The sequence below is a fragment of the Cervus canadensis genome, chromosome 1 (assembly GCF_019320065.1).
Source record: "Cervus canadensis isolate Bull #8, Minnesota chromosome 1, ASM1932006v1, whole genome shotgun sequence".
Classification (NCBI taxonomy): Eukaryota; Metazoa; Chordata; class Mammalia; order Artiodactyla; family Cervidae; genus Cervus; species Cervus canadensis.
In genome coordinates, this window is record NC_057386.1 from 8323816 (window position 1) to 8340333 (window position 16518).

A 16518-nucleotide genomic window follows, 5' to 3' on the forward strand; every position below is an offset into this window, starting at 1 on the left:
AAGGGCAAGGAAATCATTGAGTACTACCTTCGTCAGTTAGAGGAAGAAGGCATCACATTTGTGCCCCGCTGGACTCCACCTGCTGCCGCCCCCTCTTTGGAGACGTCCTTGTCCTGCAAGAAACCAGCAGCGTCACTGACCGTCGTCGTGCCTGACCCCGCGCTCAAGGAAGGGCTGAGCAGTGAGCCCCTCAGCACCCCGAGCGGGGCACCCGAGCCCACTGCAGGGACCCCAGACGGTGAGTCTGCAAGGGGCCTCGTTCTGAGGGCAAGACTCCAGGCTGACCTGGAACCCTTGCCTCTTGGGACACGTAGCTGTGACACGAACAGAAAATGGATCTTGTTATTGTCCCCTTGCCTCTGGCTTCCATAACACATTCATTTTACTTTTTTCTTAGAATGAAGAAACAGAGTTTTTTTAAAATGGGCAGGAAGGGGTTAACACAGTTATATCATCAGCATACCCATTTTTGGCTTCGTAGATGCCAGGCACTGTTCTGAGCATTTTGTGAATGTTTGCTCATTTAATAATAGTCCCTTTTAGGTATGAAATGCTTTTGTCTTTGTTTTATAACTGAGTTAATAACTAAGGCTCAGAGGAACCAAGTGACTTTCACGGAGAGACACAGCTGTAGGTGACAGGCTCCACGCCTTTCTTGTGTGTCTTACACACACGCACACACACACACACCCTTTTTAACTGCTCAGTGTCATGCCCATTTTAAAGTAAGACAGTACAAGAAAATTCTTCCCTCAGAAGTTCTGTTGAATCATTGGCATTTATTTTTCCCTGCCTTCTCTGTGGCTCAGCTTTGCCCTCTGAATTAAATATTATTAAATATTGATAACAGCCGTGATACCATGAATAGAGTTGATACTTGGCAAATAGAGGTGACCCTGGTGGCAGTTGGGTGTGTCGTGGAATGCGCACGTTTCCGTGTGACTCTGCAGTGACTGGGTTTAAAGACAGTCGTTGGGGGTCCCTTGGGTGGCTGGTTAGAGTCCACCGTCTCCCGTGGCTCATTTATCTCTCAGACTCCAGGAGCACATGGGAGTGTCACTGAGTGGGGCAGTGTGGAAGCCTTCAAGCCCCAGTGTTCTTACTGTTAAGAATATCCCATGATTTATATTGCAGACAAATTAGACGCAGACTACATCAAGAGATACCTGGGCGACCTGACCCCACTGCAGGAGAGCTGCCTGATCCGGCTTCGCCAGTGGCTTCAGGAGACCCACAAGGGCAAAGTGAGCATCTGCCCGAGTGTGCATCCGTGCACGCGTGCATCCACACACATGTGCAGGGGCGCCGCTGTTCAACCTTGGATGCCTGGTCCTGTTCCGAGTGACTCACAGTCAATGTGCCCGATGGCCGTAGGTGGGAATGTCCCTCCAGTCAAAAAGTCACTGGACCTGTGACTCCGTGTGTGGCATCTGAGTCCTTTGTAGCAAGTTAGGATGCCCTGCTGTGTATAATTAGCTGTGTATTTGTAGATGTTACAGAGAATGGTCTGAAAAACAATTACGTATCAAGTTACAAAGCAATGTTATATTCCAAATATTCATTCATTTTACTTTTCAGGAGGTTTGGAAGTAGTTCACAGTGTTATTCAGAGATTAGAACTGTTTGGGGTTTGGGACTTCCTTGGTAGTCCAGTTTAAGGTTAAGACTTCACCTTCGCCTTCCTTTTTCCTCTTCCGGGGACGGCATCTAGAGGCATTCAGGATGGTGCAGCGTCTGACATACCGCCATAGGCTGTCCTACAATACAGCCTCTAACAAAACCAGGCTGTCCCGAGCCCCTGGTAATAGAATTGTTTACCTTTACACCAAGAAGGTTGGGAAAGCACCAAAATCCGAATGTGGTGTGTGCCCAGGCCGACTTAGAGGCGTTCGTGCTGTGAGACCTAAAGTTCTCATGAGGTTGTCTAAAACGAAGAAACACGTCAGCCGAGCCTATGGTGGTTCCATGTGTGCTAAATGTGTCCGCGACAGGATCAAGCGTGCTTTCCTTATTGAAGAGCAGAAGATCGTTGTGAAAGTATTGAAAGCACAAGCACAGAGTCAGAAAGCTAAATAAAAAATGAACCATTTTTGAGTAATAAATCAAAACGTCTCATTAAAAAAAAAAAAAAAAAGACTTCACCTTCTGGTGCAGGTTCGTCACTGGTCAGGGAGCTAAGATCTCAGGTGCCTTGTGGCCAAAAAACCAAAATATAAAACAGAAACAGTATTGTTACAAATTCAATACTTAAAAAAAAAGGTCCACATCAAAAAAAAAAAATCTTTAAAAAATTACCTGGGTTTTGATTTCGAAGTTTTTGGTGTAAGTAGCCTCATAAGGAATTAAATTTTTTGTGATCTCACGGGGGACCACTGTGGGACAGAGGCATATCCGTGTGTCTGGGTAGTTCCTGGCTTCCTGCGCTGGTCTGCTCTCTAATTCTGTCGGTCTTGGTCACCAGCGTCCAATATCCAAGGACCGTTGTATCTGTTCACAAGAACACGCCCCCTGTGGTCAGAGCTGCCACTGTTGAGCACTGACCGTGCATTAGACTCTGGTTTGAGATCTTTATTAAATCTTCCCAACAGCCCTATGAGCTGGTGCTACTTTTATCACCCCTGTTGTGCACACACAGAAGATCAGTAACTTGCTGGGTACCTTAACGTCTAGTGACTGCCGGGGTCAGGCTTTGACTTTCCCAGCCACTCCCATGTAATGGTAGTCCTTTCTGAGAGGAGACTGTGCCATCTCAGTGCTTTATTTTCCCAGGAGGGGGGCAGTCAGGGGTGCCAACTGCACGCCCCCCTCATCTGTGCACCAGCAGCATGGGCACGTGGCCGGGGATGAGGACAGCTGGTGCACGGGAGACCCAGACACGGCCTTGGCCTTCTGTTTGACTCAGGGAATCCTGTCAGACTTGTCAGCTGCCAGGAGTGGAACCTGGAGAAGGTTCCGGTATGTCAGGACACCAGCACCACTATCAGAACCAACAGTTCTGCTCTGTATTCTGCATTTCTGTTTGCGTGTAATACATGTATCGGAAAGTGCACAGATCATAGAAGCTGGTAGGTTAGCTCAGTGAATCAAAACAGCTGGTGTTTAAGAAATTACTTAGGTCTTCACTCCCCTTTGCTGAAACTAAAACGGGAATAGTGTAAAGATTATTCAGACTAATAATGCAGATAAGCATTAAGGAAGGTATTTCTGGTAGTGACTAATTTTAAATAGTGTAATAATGCAACTCGCTGTCAGTAAGAAGTGAGACTTTTTGGAGTCTTATTCCCTTGGTAACTTGCTTTTTCCCCTTAGCAACTTTTCACATTGCTTAGAAACATCTCCTTCTCTCAATAGATCCCGAAAGATGAGCACATTCTCCGGTTCTTACGCGCCCGGGACTTCAACATCGACAAGGCCAGAGAGACCATGTGTCAGTCTCTGACTTGGCGCAAGCAGCACCAGGTGGACTACATCCTCGACTCCTGGCAGCCCCCGCAGGTGCTGCGGGACTACTACGCGGGCGGCTGGCACCATCACGACAAAGGTAGCCAGCAGCCTGGCGTCGGGGCCCGCGCCGAGACAGGCAGGGCCCTTGGGTGTGCCGTCCCTCCCCCTCCCCGCCTGGACGAGCGGGCGCCTCTTTTATCGCTGCTGCCTTGGGGGTGCCCCGCCGAGTAGAGAGGGAGGGCCCGAGGCCACTGCTTCCTGGCCACTCGCTCCCTCCGCCCGGCAGCTTGCTCCCCTTCATTCCTTAATCAGGTGGAGTTTGTTTGACTTATTTTAAAAAACTTTGAAGGCAGAGTTTTTTGAGGAGCAGAGTGCTAGTAAAGGTACTTTGCAGTGACGTAACCCAGTATCTGTAACAACGTGTAGCCAGGTTTTGTGCATCACAACAGAATTTTCAGCTCTCCCTGGGGAGTGAACAAAACATAAACCAATAGCAGCATCCCTGAATGAATGATCCGGTGTGGGGCCATCGATCAGACCGCTCTGCACACGACACCTGGCAGGACAGGCTTCCTGGCTCAGCTTTGGTGGCAGGCGGGGTGGTTACTGCCCCGAGCCCTGCAGTGGAGGTGGTCAGTGCACGGGGGCAGAGCCAGAGGCCGAGCTCTGCAGGGCTCCCCTCACCCTGGGTGGGGCGTCTCCAGGGCCCTGCGAGTGACCTGCTCCATCCATTGGCTTTTGTTTTCTCCTTTTACATTTCTGGTGGGAGAAGACCAGGTGGGCCTCCTCTAGGCACCGCCAAAGCCAGCTGCTGCTTCCCAGAGCAGGAGAGTGCCTGGTGCCCCATTGGCATGCAGGGCGCCTGTCCCCCAGTTCGGGTCAGGAGCAGGGCTGACGGCGCCTGTCCTTCCCCTGCAGACGGCCGGCCCCTCTACGTGCTCCGGCTGGGGCAGATGGACACCAAAGGTCTGGTGAGAGCCCTCGGCGAGGAGGCCCTACTGAGATATGTGAGTTCTGCCTGCTGGCTTCACTTCCTTCTGTGTCGGCGGGGGTGGGAGAGGACCGCGTTCCTGTCGCTGCAGCATGTATCGCTTTCATAATTAGCAAGGAGGATCTATTCATAAATTTTACAAACTTCAGAAGAGGGCCCCAAAGTTAAGAAAATGTTTTCCGTGGTGGGGAAGCATGGGCACAGCTGCGCAAGGTGCCGCGGGGGCGTGGACTGGGCGCCGTCCCCCACCCCAGGCCGATTCGGGTCCCGCCACCCCACCCTCGCTCTGCTCTGGGGCCCCCTCAGGTCAGACCTCTGGGCGGTGCTCTCTGCACCGGCACAGCGTGGTCCTGGCTCCGAGCGTCCTTTGTCAGGGCTGTAAGTGCCTCCTTCCTGCCTCCCCACCCCTCCCGGGCAGTCTGCACAGCGTGGGCAGTCATGAAGAGAAGAACATTGACCTTAAAGTAGAAACAAGCGAGCAGAAGCCTTAAAAGGCACATGGAGAAGCACCATCCTGAATTACCCACCGTGGGCATCTTGTTGCCTCTTCTGTGGTGCCCGCCACTGTGCGTGTGCTTCCGTGGGCGCTTCCAACACGTGTGCACACAGGTCTCTGGGTGGACTGCGTCTGTTGGGGAGGGGCTTGTTACTCCAGCTCAAAGGGGTCCCTTGAGCTAGACTTGAGGTCGGTTGTCACACTGCCCTTTCTCTTAGCTGGTGCGTGAGGCCCCACAGTGTAGCCACTTAGCCAACACTCACCTCTGACTCTTCCAGACGCGCTCGCTCTGGATGTGGGTCAGCAGGTTGTGCCCTCCCCGCCTGCCCGGTCACCCCTGTCATCTCGGGGAGCTGTCCCCTGGACCACAGAGGACAGCACTCCTGCCTTAGAGCAAGCTGCTGCTTCCGTGATACGTTTTGTGCATACGACTGTGTTAGGCTGTAGTGGACGTTTGGCTTACACGCCTCCCTGAGGCACATGGTGCTGCCGTCACCCACGCAGCCGGATGCAGCCGTGTCAGCCCCTTAGACTGATGGGAACGTCTCTGGCTCTTGTACACAGGTTCTTTCCATCAACGAAGAAGGGCTGCGGCGGTGTGAAGAGAACACAAAGGTCTTTGGCCGGCCTATCAGGTAGCTGTGTGAGCCCGTTCTCCCTCCAGCTTGTTGGGAATAGGAGTCGCGTATTTCTAGTTGATTTTTAAAAAGCCAAAATCGGCTTTGGTTTTTAGGACCAAGTCTAAGTAGTTAACTGTTTTCCATGATGCCCTAGGAGGTGGGACAGATAAACACGTGGGACGGGTGCTGTAGTCAGCTGTGAGGGCAGCTGCTGGGCTTTGGTGTTCCTACCGCAGGCCTTGCTGTCCTCCCCGTCTGCCTGGGTCGACCTGTGGTGGTTTCATGGTCCTTGGGAGTCCGGGGTCACAAGTGCTTGGTTGTTGCTCTTTTTTGGGGGGGATGCTGAGGAGGTGGGACAGAAAAAAATGATTCTCTGCTCTTAAACCAAACTTGCAGTTATGGTAGACTGTTTTGAAGATGTGCAGTGGTTCAGAGGTGGGCCCTGGGAAGGGTCTGGATGGTTGACCAGCACAGAAGTCCCAGGAGGGCAGGGACTCTGAGGGCTTTTGTTCACTCCTGTGTTCCTGGCCCCTGCCGCAGTGCTTGACTCGGTAACGTTTGTCAAAGACCACGATGCTGCCATGAAGTCACACGTGTATTTAAATGCCGTACACACGCCCCGCTGGGTCAGTAGAGGGGGCTCAGCAGGCCCAGGGCAGCAGGTGGCCTCCCTTGATGGACGGCCGCACCTTTGATCTGGGTCCCTTAACCCTTGGTGGCTTTGGTATTTTGGGGATTGGCCCTACTGCACGCAGCCCATGTCTTAATACAGGCAGATAGTAGTAGAGTTCATTACCCTGTAATTTTTAAAACCCAGTGTATTTTTGGAAATGGACACTAGTAACCGTATAGAACATAGAAAAGGAAAGCCAGTCACTCTGGGCCGTGGTCTGCCGAGTGTGCACGCGCTGAACGGAGCTCGTCTCGCCTGCAGCTCCTGGACCTGCCTGGTGGACCTGGAGGGGCTGAACATGCGGCACCTGTGGAGGCCGGGCGTGAAGGCGCTGCTTCGCATCATCGAGGTGGTGGAGGCCAACTACCCCGAGACGCTGGGCCGCCTGCTGATCCTGCGCGCCCCCCGGGTGTTCCCTGTGCTCTGGACGCTGGTGGGTCTCCGTGGCAGGCCATTGCCCGGAAGGCATGCACACTCGTGTTCATGTCCCTGTGTGTGTTTGTGACTCCAAGTCTCGTAACTAGTTAACAAGAAACAAGACGAGTGTGGAGAGATCACAGTGTCTCAGATTATTTAAGGGAAGAAAGTTTTCTCGCGTGTCCTCATGTCATATACTTCAGACTTTACAGAAGGAGCGTATCAAACTTGAATCCCCCCCACTCCCCCAATATCGGCGTGTAATTTTCACCCTTGAAGTGCAGCCAGCAGAGCAAGTATAACTGTGTGGTCTTTTCTAATTATTTATAGGTTAGTCCATTCATTGACGACAACACCAGAAGGAAGTTCCTCATTTATGCAGGAAATGACTACCAGGGGCCTGGAGGCCTGCTGGATTACATCGACAAAGAGATCATTCCGGATTTCCTGAGTGGAGAGTGCATGGTATGTACGTAGGCAGGTAACATGTCTGACTACTCATGAGGGCAGGGAAGTTGGGTGTGGTTGACACAAATGATTTTCAGAACTTTTTGTGTGGATTATTTGTCTTTCACTTTGCTGGTTTTGGCTGGCATCTGTCTGATCCTGGGTTAAACAGAGCCATTTAGGTAATTTTTGATAACATACACATTCTTCATTGTTAAGTACGAATGAGAGCTTGTTTTAGAATCAGTGTGACTGCAGCTCCCTTTATGCGCTCAGCTTTGCGTGAATTAGATGCTGTAACTGTTTCAGAGCAGCTGTGCATGTCTTTAAAACATTAAAAAATCAGATTGATTCTCCAAAGAGGTTGCCCCGTTGACAGTGTCAGGAACACATCTTGAAAGGGGTAATTAAGGGAGCTCGTCCTCTTTTATGTAATGCAGGATTTGAAGTACACTGCGTGGCTGGGTTAGCAGGCAGAGGGCTCCACTTCTGCCCCTGTACTGTGATGAGTGGGGCGTGTGATGAGTCAGAGAAGTTTAGCTCCTTGAAGACCGTGTGGCCCCGGAAACAGAAGCCTGGAGCAGTCCAATTGCCTTGTTGACGTGGCAGGTGGCGCCAGCAGGGAGTCCACTCCCCTTCACAGTAAATGAGCCTGTGAGAAGTGGAGGTGCGGCCACCCTGGCAGGCTCACATGTTCAGCTGCTAATGGGAACTTGGGGCGATCTTGGGGGATTCTTAGAGGAGTTTAGAGCTGAACTCAGTTCTCAGGCCTTCAGTCCCTCTCCGAGGAATCGCAGATGGACCCACAGTGCAGTTCTGGGAGCTAGTGAGCCAGGGGACCCCCACCCACCCAGCACCCCTGACGTTAAAGCTTGGGGTCAAATCTGTGGAGACACACAGACACAGTGTATCAGAGCACGACTCCGTGAGGTTGCTCCTTCCACTTGGGATGAAAGCAGCGGGGCTGGGGTGGGCGGAGACTCCACTCCCCTGTGCATTTAAGAGCAGAGGTCTCCCCCCGTAAGAGCAGAGGTCTCCCCCCCGTAAGAGCAGAGATCTCCCCCCCGTTAAGAGCAGAGGCCTCCCACCCGTAAGAGCAGAGGTCTCCCCCCCATAAGAGCAGAGGTCTCCCCGCTCAGGCTGAGGTTTCGGCCAAGGCTTCGGCTCGGCTCTGCTGTGCCACCGTCGGAGTGGCGCCAAGAGGCAGCGCTCGCCCCAGTCTGCCCTGTCCGGCTTGCTGTCACTGCAGCGGCCTCCCTCGTCCTGCTGCCCTGCCCGCTGGAGCCGGCCACGCTTCTTCTCTGTGTGGTCACCTCCCAGGGCAGATAACACAGGAAGCACTTGGATTTTAAGAACTCGAGGGTTAAGTCATTATATCCGGGTCAATTAGGACATTCATGAATGTGCAAATTTTAATTCAGCCTGTTTGAAGCAAATTCAAAAGTTGCCACTCTTTATTGGTTTTTTGGCTGGTGTTGTGGACTGATCATTTGACCTGGGGTAGACACTAAACTTTCTCCCTTAATTATATATCTTGCCCATACTTGCATATGATAGAAATAATGCCTGTAGCTGTAGAGAATAAAACTCTTCACATAACGTTTTTCCTTTGCAGCACAATATAAATACCCGGCGATTCTTTTTTTTTTTCTTCTTCTTCTTTTTTTTTTTTTTCCACCCGGCGATTCTTAAACAAACCAGCTTCAGTAACTGGATGCTGTCCCACACACGTACTACTGTGAATGTTGTGGCAAATCAGCTTCAGCTTGTTCTCATTTACTTAAAGCGAGACACATGTGTTTAAGTGGTTTTTCTCAATTATTTTGCCTAAGTAGTGCAGGGTATTTTACGAACCGGCCGGTATTTACCATTTCCTAAGCGGTTCCACGGAGTCGTGCATGTCGGGTCGGCCTGTGGCTCTCGGGATTGGCCTCCGTGGGCACTGCTCTCAATGGCCGTGTTTACGTTTCCAGTGTGAGGTGCCGGAGGGGGGCCTGGTGCCCAAGGCCCTGTACAGGACCGCGGAGGAGCTGGAGAACGAAGACCTCAAGCTCTGGACCGAGACCATCTACCAGTCCGCCAGCGTTTTCAAAGGGGCCCCGCACGAGGTAGGCGCCAGGCCGAAGCCACGGGGCCCGGGTCTCCCCTCCCGACAGGGTTCTTCTGTGGGTCTCCTAGTAGGGGGTCGTTTAGGAGAATCAGATGCTTTTTCCCGACTTGGTCTTTAGGTTCATGTTGACACTTGGTCTGCAGTTAAGGTAGCTGTCGATGTTGGCGAGCAGGCTCTCGCAGAGCAGATCTTGGCTGCCCTTGATCAGGGCCCCAGGAAGAGAGTAGGCAGGCGTCTCCACGTCCGCTTCACTCGAGACCCTTGATACGGGTGCGCCTCGCAGGTCTCCCCCTGGGGGGGAGGTTTGTAACTCCTCAATTTAATGTTTCCAGTCAGCAGGACCAATTGCATTTTCTGTTTTTTCTTGGCTGGGTTTGGTTATTTATTATTTTTTAAGGAGTTTGCCCGTCTTTGTAGTCTGGTGGAGTGAGGAGAAACGCGCGTATGTTGTCTCTCCCTGCTGTCCTGTGGTGCTGCGTGAGCAAGAGTGTGCCTGTTTTCACACACGTGTGTGCTCTGGTGTCATGAGCGTCTCTGCACTAAGTGGGCTGAGTGCCCTGAGTGGGCTTAGCCCGTCCTGGGCTCCGGGCCGAGGTTTGTGGCTCAGGGTCATGGGATTGAGCCCTGGAATGGAGCTGCCAGCCGGGCTGATGCTGGCCAGGCTGACCCTGCACTGCTCCTCCATCCTCCTGGCGGGAGTGTCTCCCTCACCGCCGCCCGCGCCTCCTGGGGTGAGCGGACATGATGCTGTGGTTTGAATGAGCAGAGACAGGCTTGAGGTGCCTTACTCACAGCCTCTTTGGGAGGAGACAGCTGCATCTCAAGGATTACTTGTATTAATTTCTTACTTGGAGGCCAGTAGGCTGAAGGAGGCCGAGTTCTCGTCTTCCCTTAGGTCATGGTCGCGTCGTCCCAGATAGGGAGCTCCGTGTGCGATGTGTTCTTGTGGGTCACAGGGTTATCTGTGAGAGGGTTTCTACGTCAGAACACTGAAAACTTTGGCTCTGCTTTGGGGGTTCAGTAGGGCACACATCGAGGACGAGGGTCTTGTGAAACAAGGACCGAGTGCCTCGTCCCTGCAGTGAACGCAGGCGTGAGGGGCCGGTCCGCAGAGGGGCTGGCGTCCCAAGGACGGAACCCGCTGTGGGACAGGGCTCGTGTGCGTGTGGAGTCTGCCCCTCAGGGAGAGTCTGTGTAGCTACAGGGCCAAGGCAGTGAGAAGTGGGGGCAGCGGGGCCAGGGACTGCTGGCCGAGAAGCTGACACATCGCCCGCAGCGCTCAGCGAGCGGCTTCCAGGGTGGGTGGGGTGCGGGGCCTGGCTTCTGCTGAGATTTTTTAGTGAATACATAACTTTCTACAGCTGGTTTTAATTCTCACAGTAATCTTTGGAAACTATAACTTTGATCATTCCCTGCTGAGAAGCTGTATGGGCGCTGCATGAAATTCAGCTTTTAGATTGGCACTCGACACCCAGCGCCTTCCCCACCCAGGCCACGTGGCTCCCTCTTCGCACCCAGCTCTGCGGCCGCGGGCAAAGGCCCCTCAGCCTGTGCTCGCCTCCCTCCTCCCCGAGAGGGTGCTTCCTTCCCGTCCCTCCCGACCTCTTTACTCTGGGACGTTCTCTGTGCCCTTCAGCCAGAGCAACCCTCGGAACCACTTCTGTGGTGTCGAGTGTTATTTCTGTTTTGTATTAAGGCCTTTCTTACAGCCAGGACCCGGTAGCTTAGAATGGCGTCTAAAACTCGTATGTGGGGACGCTTAGGCTGCAGGTGGAGCTGAGAGAGCACGGAGCTTGGTCGAGTGCGGAGTCTGGCTGAGATGGCCCGCGGCTGTGACCCCCCCTCCCCCAGCTGAGAAGAGAGCTGGGGGGCAGCAGGGACGTGCTGCCATGACGTCAGCTCAGAGGCTCGTGTTCACTATGGCGGGCTGATGCAGCCAACCTCTCCTTCCAGATTCTCATTCAGATCGTGGACGCCTCTTCGGTGATCACGTGGGATTTTGACGTGTGCAAAGGGGACATCGTCTTTAACATCTATCACTCCAAGCGGTCGCCGCAGCCCCCCAAGAAGGATTCCCTGGGGGCGCACAGCATCACTTCCCCAGGAGGGAACAACGTGCAGCTGATAGACAGAGTCTGGCAGCTGGGCCGGGACTACAGCATGGTGGAGTCGCCGCTGATCTGCAAAGAAGGGGAGAGCGTGCAGGTAGGGTGCCCTGCGCCTGCCCACAGTCTGGCTTTTCTGTCTGGAGAAGGAAGTCTCAGGGCGGTGGCCGGGTGGCTCAGTGCGTCCTCTCAGTTACAGTCAGGGTGATTCAGGAAGCCGAGTGACTCTCAGAACGCAGAGCTCAGCAGAATCCAGGACTTGTGTCTGAAGCCATGAACTATTTCTGGAGGTGTTTTCATGGAAGCAAACGAAGGAAGGACAGGGCAGGCAGTGCACTTGCAGAGCTGGGATTCAGGCGGCTGCTAAGATGACCTTTGACCCAGCGGCCTTCGTCTCCTTCAAGAAAATCTCTCCGAATAGAAGTGAGATGAACAAGGACAGAGGGAAGTGTTAACTGTCATTACCGAGCATTCTCATTTCTTTGCAGTGTTCCATCAGTTCATTTAAAATGTTGGCTAGTTATTCCGAGTGCCTGAGCTCAGAATGGTAGTTCTCAGGAGCTTCTGGCCTTCGTATTAGACGCATGATTTTGCTGCCTTCACACTCTTCAGGGATAAGCCTGTCAGTGTTTTCGTGGTCTTAGAAGCACTGAGAGACAGTATTCAGTTTTAAAAATAATGAACATTTGAAGCTGAATCACACAGTCTTTAGTTCCAGAATTAGGGGAGAAAGCAGTTTTCACAGAATGGTCATTCTACTTTAGACTGACATCCTTTTAACCCAGGATATGCTGGTAAGGTCACTGGAAGCACGTCAGAGTGTTGGCTGGTCTAGGAAAGTTTTTTAGACCCTACCCCCTCAAGGGTAAGCAGAGGACCCCCCTGGGGGCGCCTGCTTCCTCTGCAGGTGAAGACCTGGGGACCAACAGCCTCTTGGGGTCCCTCCCAGGGCCTCCCCAGCTCCTGGCAGGGGCCTGGCTGCAGGGCCCACCCCTGGAGGCAGCATTGGACTGGCCCCGATCATGAACCAGGGTAGCAGGCCCCTACCCCATCGAGAGGGCTGGTAATCGATGTTGGATCTGAGTGGACAGAGATGTGGTCCCCTCGGCATCTGTCGCCGTTGTGGGGCTCCCGGGAAGCAGGTGGTCCTCAGCTGTGCCCCCTGACTCGCTCCAGGGCTCCCACGTGACTCGGTGGCCGGGCTTCTACATCCTGCAGTGGAAATTCCATAGCACGCCGGCCTGCGCCGCCACCAGCCTGCCCCGTGTGGACGACGTGCTGGCCTCCCTGCAGGTCTCCTCCCACAAGTGCAAAGTGATGTACTACACCGAGGTGATCGGCTCTGAGGACTTCAGGTACGGGAGGCCAGGTTCCGGGCCGGGGCAGCTCGTGACGTCACGCGAGGGGGTGGGGGACCGAGGGGAGCGAGGGGGCAGGGTCCAGCCGGGAGGCAGTGGGCGGCCACCGTGGGTCCTCACGCCTCCCCTCCCTGTGCTGCCCGCAGAGGCTCCATGACCAGCCTGGAGTCCAGCCACAGTGGGTTCTCGCAGCTCAGCGCCGCCACCACCTCGTCCAGCCAGTCCCACTCCAGCTCCATGATCTCCAGGTAGTGCCCACTGCGCGGAGGGGACGGCCCACCACCTCGGACCGCCGCCCGCCCGCCGCCGAGCGGCCACGTTGTGTGAACTGCTCTGGCCCTCTAGGTAGCAGATAGCTCTGCAGGTGGTAAACGTAGTCACTGACCCCGAAGCTCTCTGGACAGGTAGCTGTAACTCTCACTGAATAGCCATAGATTCTGTACACAGTGCTCACAGAGCCCCGGCAGAGCACAAGGGCTCTCTCCAGAGGAAAGCGGTTTATGTGCCGGTTAAGGGGCTGGCTCTGTCTCAAATGCGGACACAAAAAAACGATCCCTGCCACCTCCTCACTGTCCCTCAGAGGATGAAGTCCCTCCACCACCCGTCCGCGGTGACCCGCCTTCCTCCATGGAGCAGAAGCTGCCAACCGGTCCCCCGCCCGCAGCTGGCCCCCGCCACCTCCTGCCGGTAGTCGACGCGCTCTGAGGACGGTGACCGCCCTCCAGGTTCCTGTTCCTCTGAGTAGTCGCTGCCTGACCGGAAGGACTCAGAGGGAGCCTGTGGGTGTCCCGACCCAGCTCTGGGACCAAACAGACCCGCTGTTGTAAAGTGGGTGCTGGGGGCTCTCGGGGACCCCCCATGACGCCAGGAAGAACACCGCCATCATTAAACATTATTTTCTCTCTCCTCCCTTCAAACCTTTTGGTACTTTGAGAGCAGACCCTCTGTCCGTGAACATGGGCCAAGGGCGTCCCCTCCCTCTTCTCCTGGGGTGCCGTTCTCCTCTCTGCATGGGTTACTTCTGAGCTCCTTCTCCACTCGCCTGCCTGGGCCGCTCACAGCCTGGTGTTTCAGGGACAGTGAGGCCCACTCGCCACTTTGAAACTGTCCCACGTTCACTGTAGCTGACCAGCGTTCTCCCCACGTGGCTGTGTCAGGACCGCCTGGGGAGCCCAGCTTCTTTGTGAAAGGAAGTTGTGTGTGCACGCAAGCATGTGTGTCTGGGGGTGGGTGTGTGGCAGTGGGGAATGGGGTGAGTAGAAACTTAGTTCAAGTAGCAAAGGAGTCGATGTCCTCGAAGCAGATCAGAGTATGAAGTTGGTTTGCATTTAATTTTTTCTCTTTGATTCCGATCACCAAGCCTGGTCTACCTTTTTATTGGCCCATCATTTTCTCAGCTTTTTATGGGAAAAGGAGGTTTTCTGTGAGTCTCTCCAGTTGTTGCTTTGGGTCAGTCTCCACGATGAATGAAGGCGTGTCACGTGATAGTGTGTGTGGCAGAGGCTGTGCTTTTTAAGAATCTGGGCCAGGAGCCAGGCACCATCTTCAGCATGAGATGGCCTCAGAAATCCCGAGTTGCATTGTGTGAATCTGCCCTGGAGGCGTTAGGTGGGTGCCTGTAGGTGGAGCGTGTGGACCGGGGTGTGCCCGAGGGGCGGGGTCAGGAGGGCTGGGAGGGGCGGAGCCGGGCTCCGCCGTCCTCGGCTCTATGGGTGCTTCCTGCTGAGACTCTCCCGCCTCTCCCAGGGCCGCGGGCCTGTGTGGAGCACAGCCGCCCCTTGGCACCTAGAGGCTTCTTTCCAGAAAGCACAGGAGGGCTAGTTAGTGGATCCACGCTGCTTCCTGTCAGTGCTTCCTGTTTCCAGATTCTGAGGACCTGAAGATGGTCCCCTCTCTCTCTCTCTCTCTTTCTCTGTGTGTCTCAGATGGCGATTTTGCTGACAGCTGCCAAGAACACGCTTCACTCAACAGTCCACCTCAGCCCAGGGATGTTTGTAGGACTGTTTGAATTGCAGCCACCCCCTCCCCCAGACTGAAGACCAGTTCTTTCTAAGTTGACTCAGAAGTGGCACTATTTTACCCCCAGAGTTGACTGCATCTTTAAGAGTCAAAGCACATCCCTGCACACACCTTCCAGGGTCCTGGGAGGGGCCGGGGGCGGGAGCGGGAGCCGGGGTCACGGGGTTGATCCCATCCCGACTTCAGGGCCCTGCTCCCTGCTTTCAGATGCTGCTGTCATTCCACCTTTTTCCAGCACTGATGGTCCTTCTGGTTTCCCCTCTGTTACTAGTGTCTTAATTCACCTTCTTTCCTAATTTCATTATTTACGTATCCAATTCTGTAAATGTTTTGTAAACATATTACCTCACTCTTGGTAATACAATACTGATAGTCTTTAAAAGATTTTTTTATTATTATCAATAATAAATGTGAACTGTTTAAAAAAAAAGTCTTTTTCTTATTGTGAATGGCAACCTCCTTCGAAGAGTATGAAGTTCTTAGGACACTAGAGATTAGAGGAAGGGGAGATGCTGGAGCCAGAGGCTGGCACGGATCGAGGCTCAGTACATACAGCTCAGCGGCCTGTGCCCCCTGCCCCCGCCCCAACGGAGAACAGGCTGCAGTTTTCCTCAAACTCCAGGAAGTCAAACAGGACTCAGGCTGGACACTTGATAACCATGTTTCTCTTTTACATATATACTAAATTAAAACTGTTGACTAAAGAACACTCCCCAGAACACATGATCAGATGGATTAGGTCTACATTACACATAATGCAACTGAACATGATGATAGTTTAACATGGAATGTCAAAACAGTATTTCTCATTGTACAAAAATGTTTATGTAGTTGACAGGCAAGAAGACACGTATGATACTTTGCATTTTCACTAATCATCTGTGATGAAGTTTAAAAAGGCCTTGGAAGAAACTGGGAGATTTCTTTAGTAACAAAATGGGTCCTTTGATCAGGTGGCCAGTATGGACCTTCAGAAACCTGGGCTGCGGGATGAGGGCGGGGTGGGCCCAGGTACAGGAGCAATGCCTCCCCCATCAGGAGCCGGGGGCTCTGCTCTTGGTGGGAGTGCCCACAGGGAGTGACCAGGCCTCAGGGTGGGGTGGGTAAGGCCTGCAGGTGCCCACACGCCCGCGGCCCGGCCTGGGTTGTGAGCCTGCCCTTCCCCTCCCCCTGGCATTCAAGACAGGCTCCAGTTACCAGCACCTGCAGTGAGTATTGCTGACTCAGCCAGCCTGTCCCCGAAGGGAGGGAAGACTTTTGCCATGGATTCCGTCCTGCTCTGCTGTCTCCTGAGCCCACTTTACAAGCCATTAATGTAGCGGTAGCTTCTCACAGTGGCGGCTGGAGCAACATGAAAAGCAGGTGAGGCTGGCAGCACCTGTCCCCTGCCGCCCGTCCCTATCCTCAGAGCCTCTGAGAAATGGGCATCCTAACAGTGGGCGGTGGGCTTTTCTATCAGGCCACCAAGTCGTAACATGTATTGATCCGTGTTGATGTTATATATGTGTGAATAAGTATATAATGTGTATATATTATGTGTACGCACACTCCAGGGGCTTCCCCATTGTCTCAGTGGTAAAGAATCCGCCTGCGGTGCAGGAGACCTGGGTTCGGTCCCTGGGTCGGGAAGATCCCCTGGAGGAGGGCATGGCAACCCACTCCAGGATTCTTTCCTGGAGAATCTCCATGAACAGAAGAGGCTGGCGGGCTATAGTCCGTGGGGTCACAGAGTTGGACACAACTGAAGTGACTGAGCACGCACAGGTTTTCCAAAATTCACCTTACACCGTTTTGCTTTTGTGAAAGACCTACATTAACACCCATTTTCAGTAACAGAA

At 53.5% G+C, this 16518-nt stretch overlaps 2 protein-coding genes across 4 annotated transcripts in view; both read left to right on the forward strand.

Moving 5' to 3' along the window:
- SEC14L1 (SEC14 like lipid binding 1) overlaps positions 1–15289 on the forward strand; it is a 47960-nt gene extending 32671 nt beyond the window's left edge. For all 3 annotated transcript variants that reach the window (XM_043461963.1, XM_043461953.1, XM_043461972.1), the window contains 11 exons: positions 4–238; positions 1135–1244; positions 3352–3541; positions 4363–4451; positions 5496–5566; positions 6486–6657; positions 6972–7106; positions 9062–9196; positions 11152–11403; positions 12480–12658; positions 12808–15289. In XM_043461963.1, coding sequence (XP_043317898.1) covers positions 4–238; positions 1135–1244; positions 3352–3541; positions 4363–4451; positions 5496–5566; positions 6486–6657; positions 6972–7106; positions 9062–9196; positions 11152–11403; positions 12480–12658; positions 12808–12913 — 1674 coding nt within the window. In that variant the 3' untranslated portion in view covers positions 12914–15289. The remainder of the gene's footprint in view (positions 1–3; positions 239–1134; positions 1245–3351; positions 3542–4362; positions 4452–5495; positions 5567–6485; positions 6658–6971; positions 7107–9061; positions 9197–11151; positions 11404–12479; positions 12659–12807) is intronic.
- On the forward strand, positions 1675–2102 carry LOC122437256 (60S ribosomal protein L34-like). Its single transcript, XM_043461983.1, has one exon. It carries the CDS (start codon positions 1723–1725, stop codon positions 2074–2076), a length of 354 nt encoding a protein of 117 aa, XP_043317918.1. The 5' UTR covers positions 1675–1722; the 3' UTR covers positions 2077–2102.
- Positions 15290–16518: the final 1229 nt, after the last annotated feature.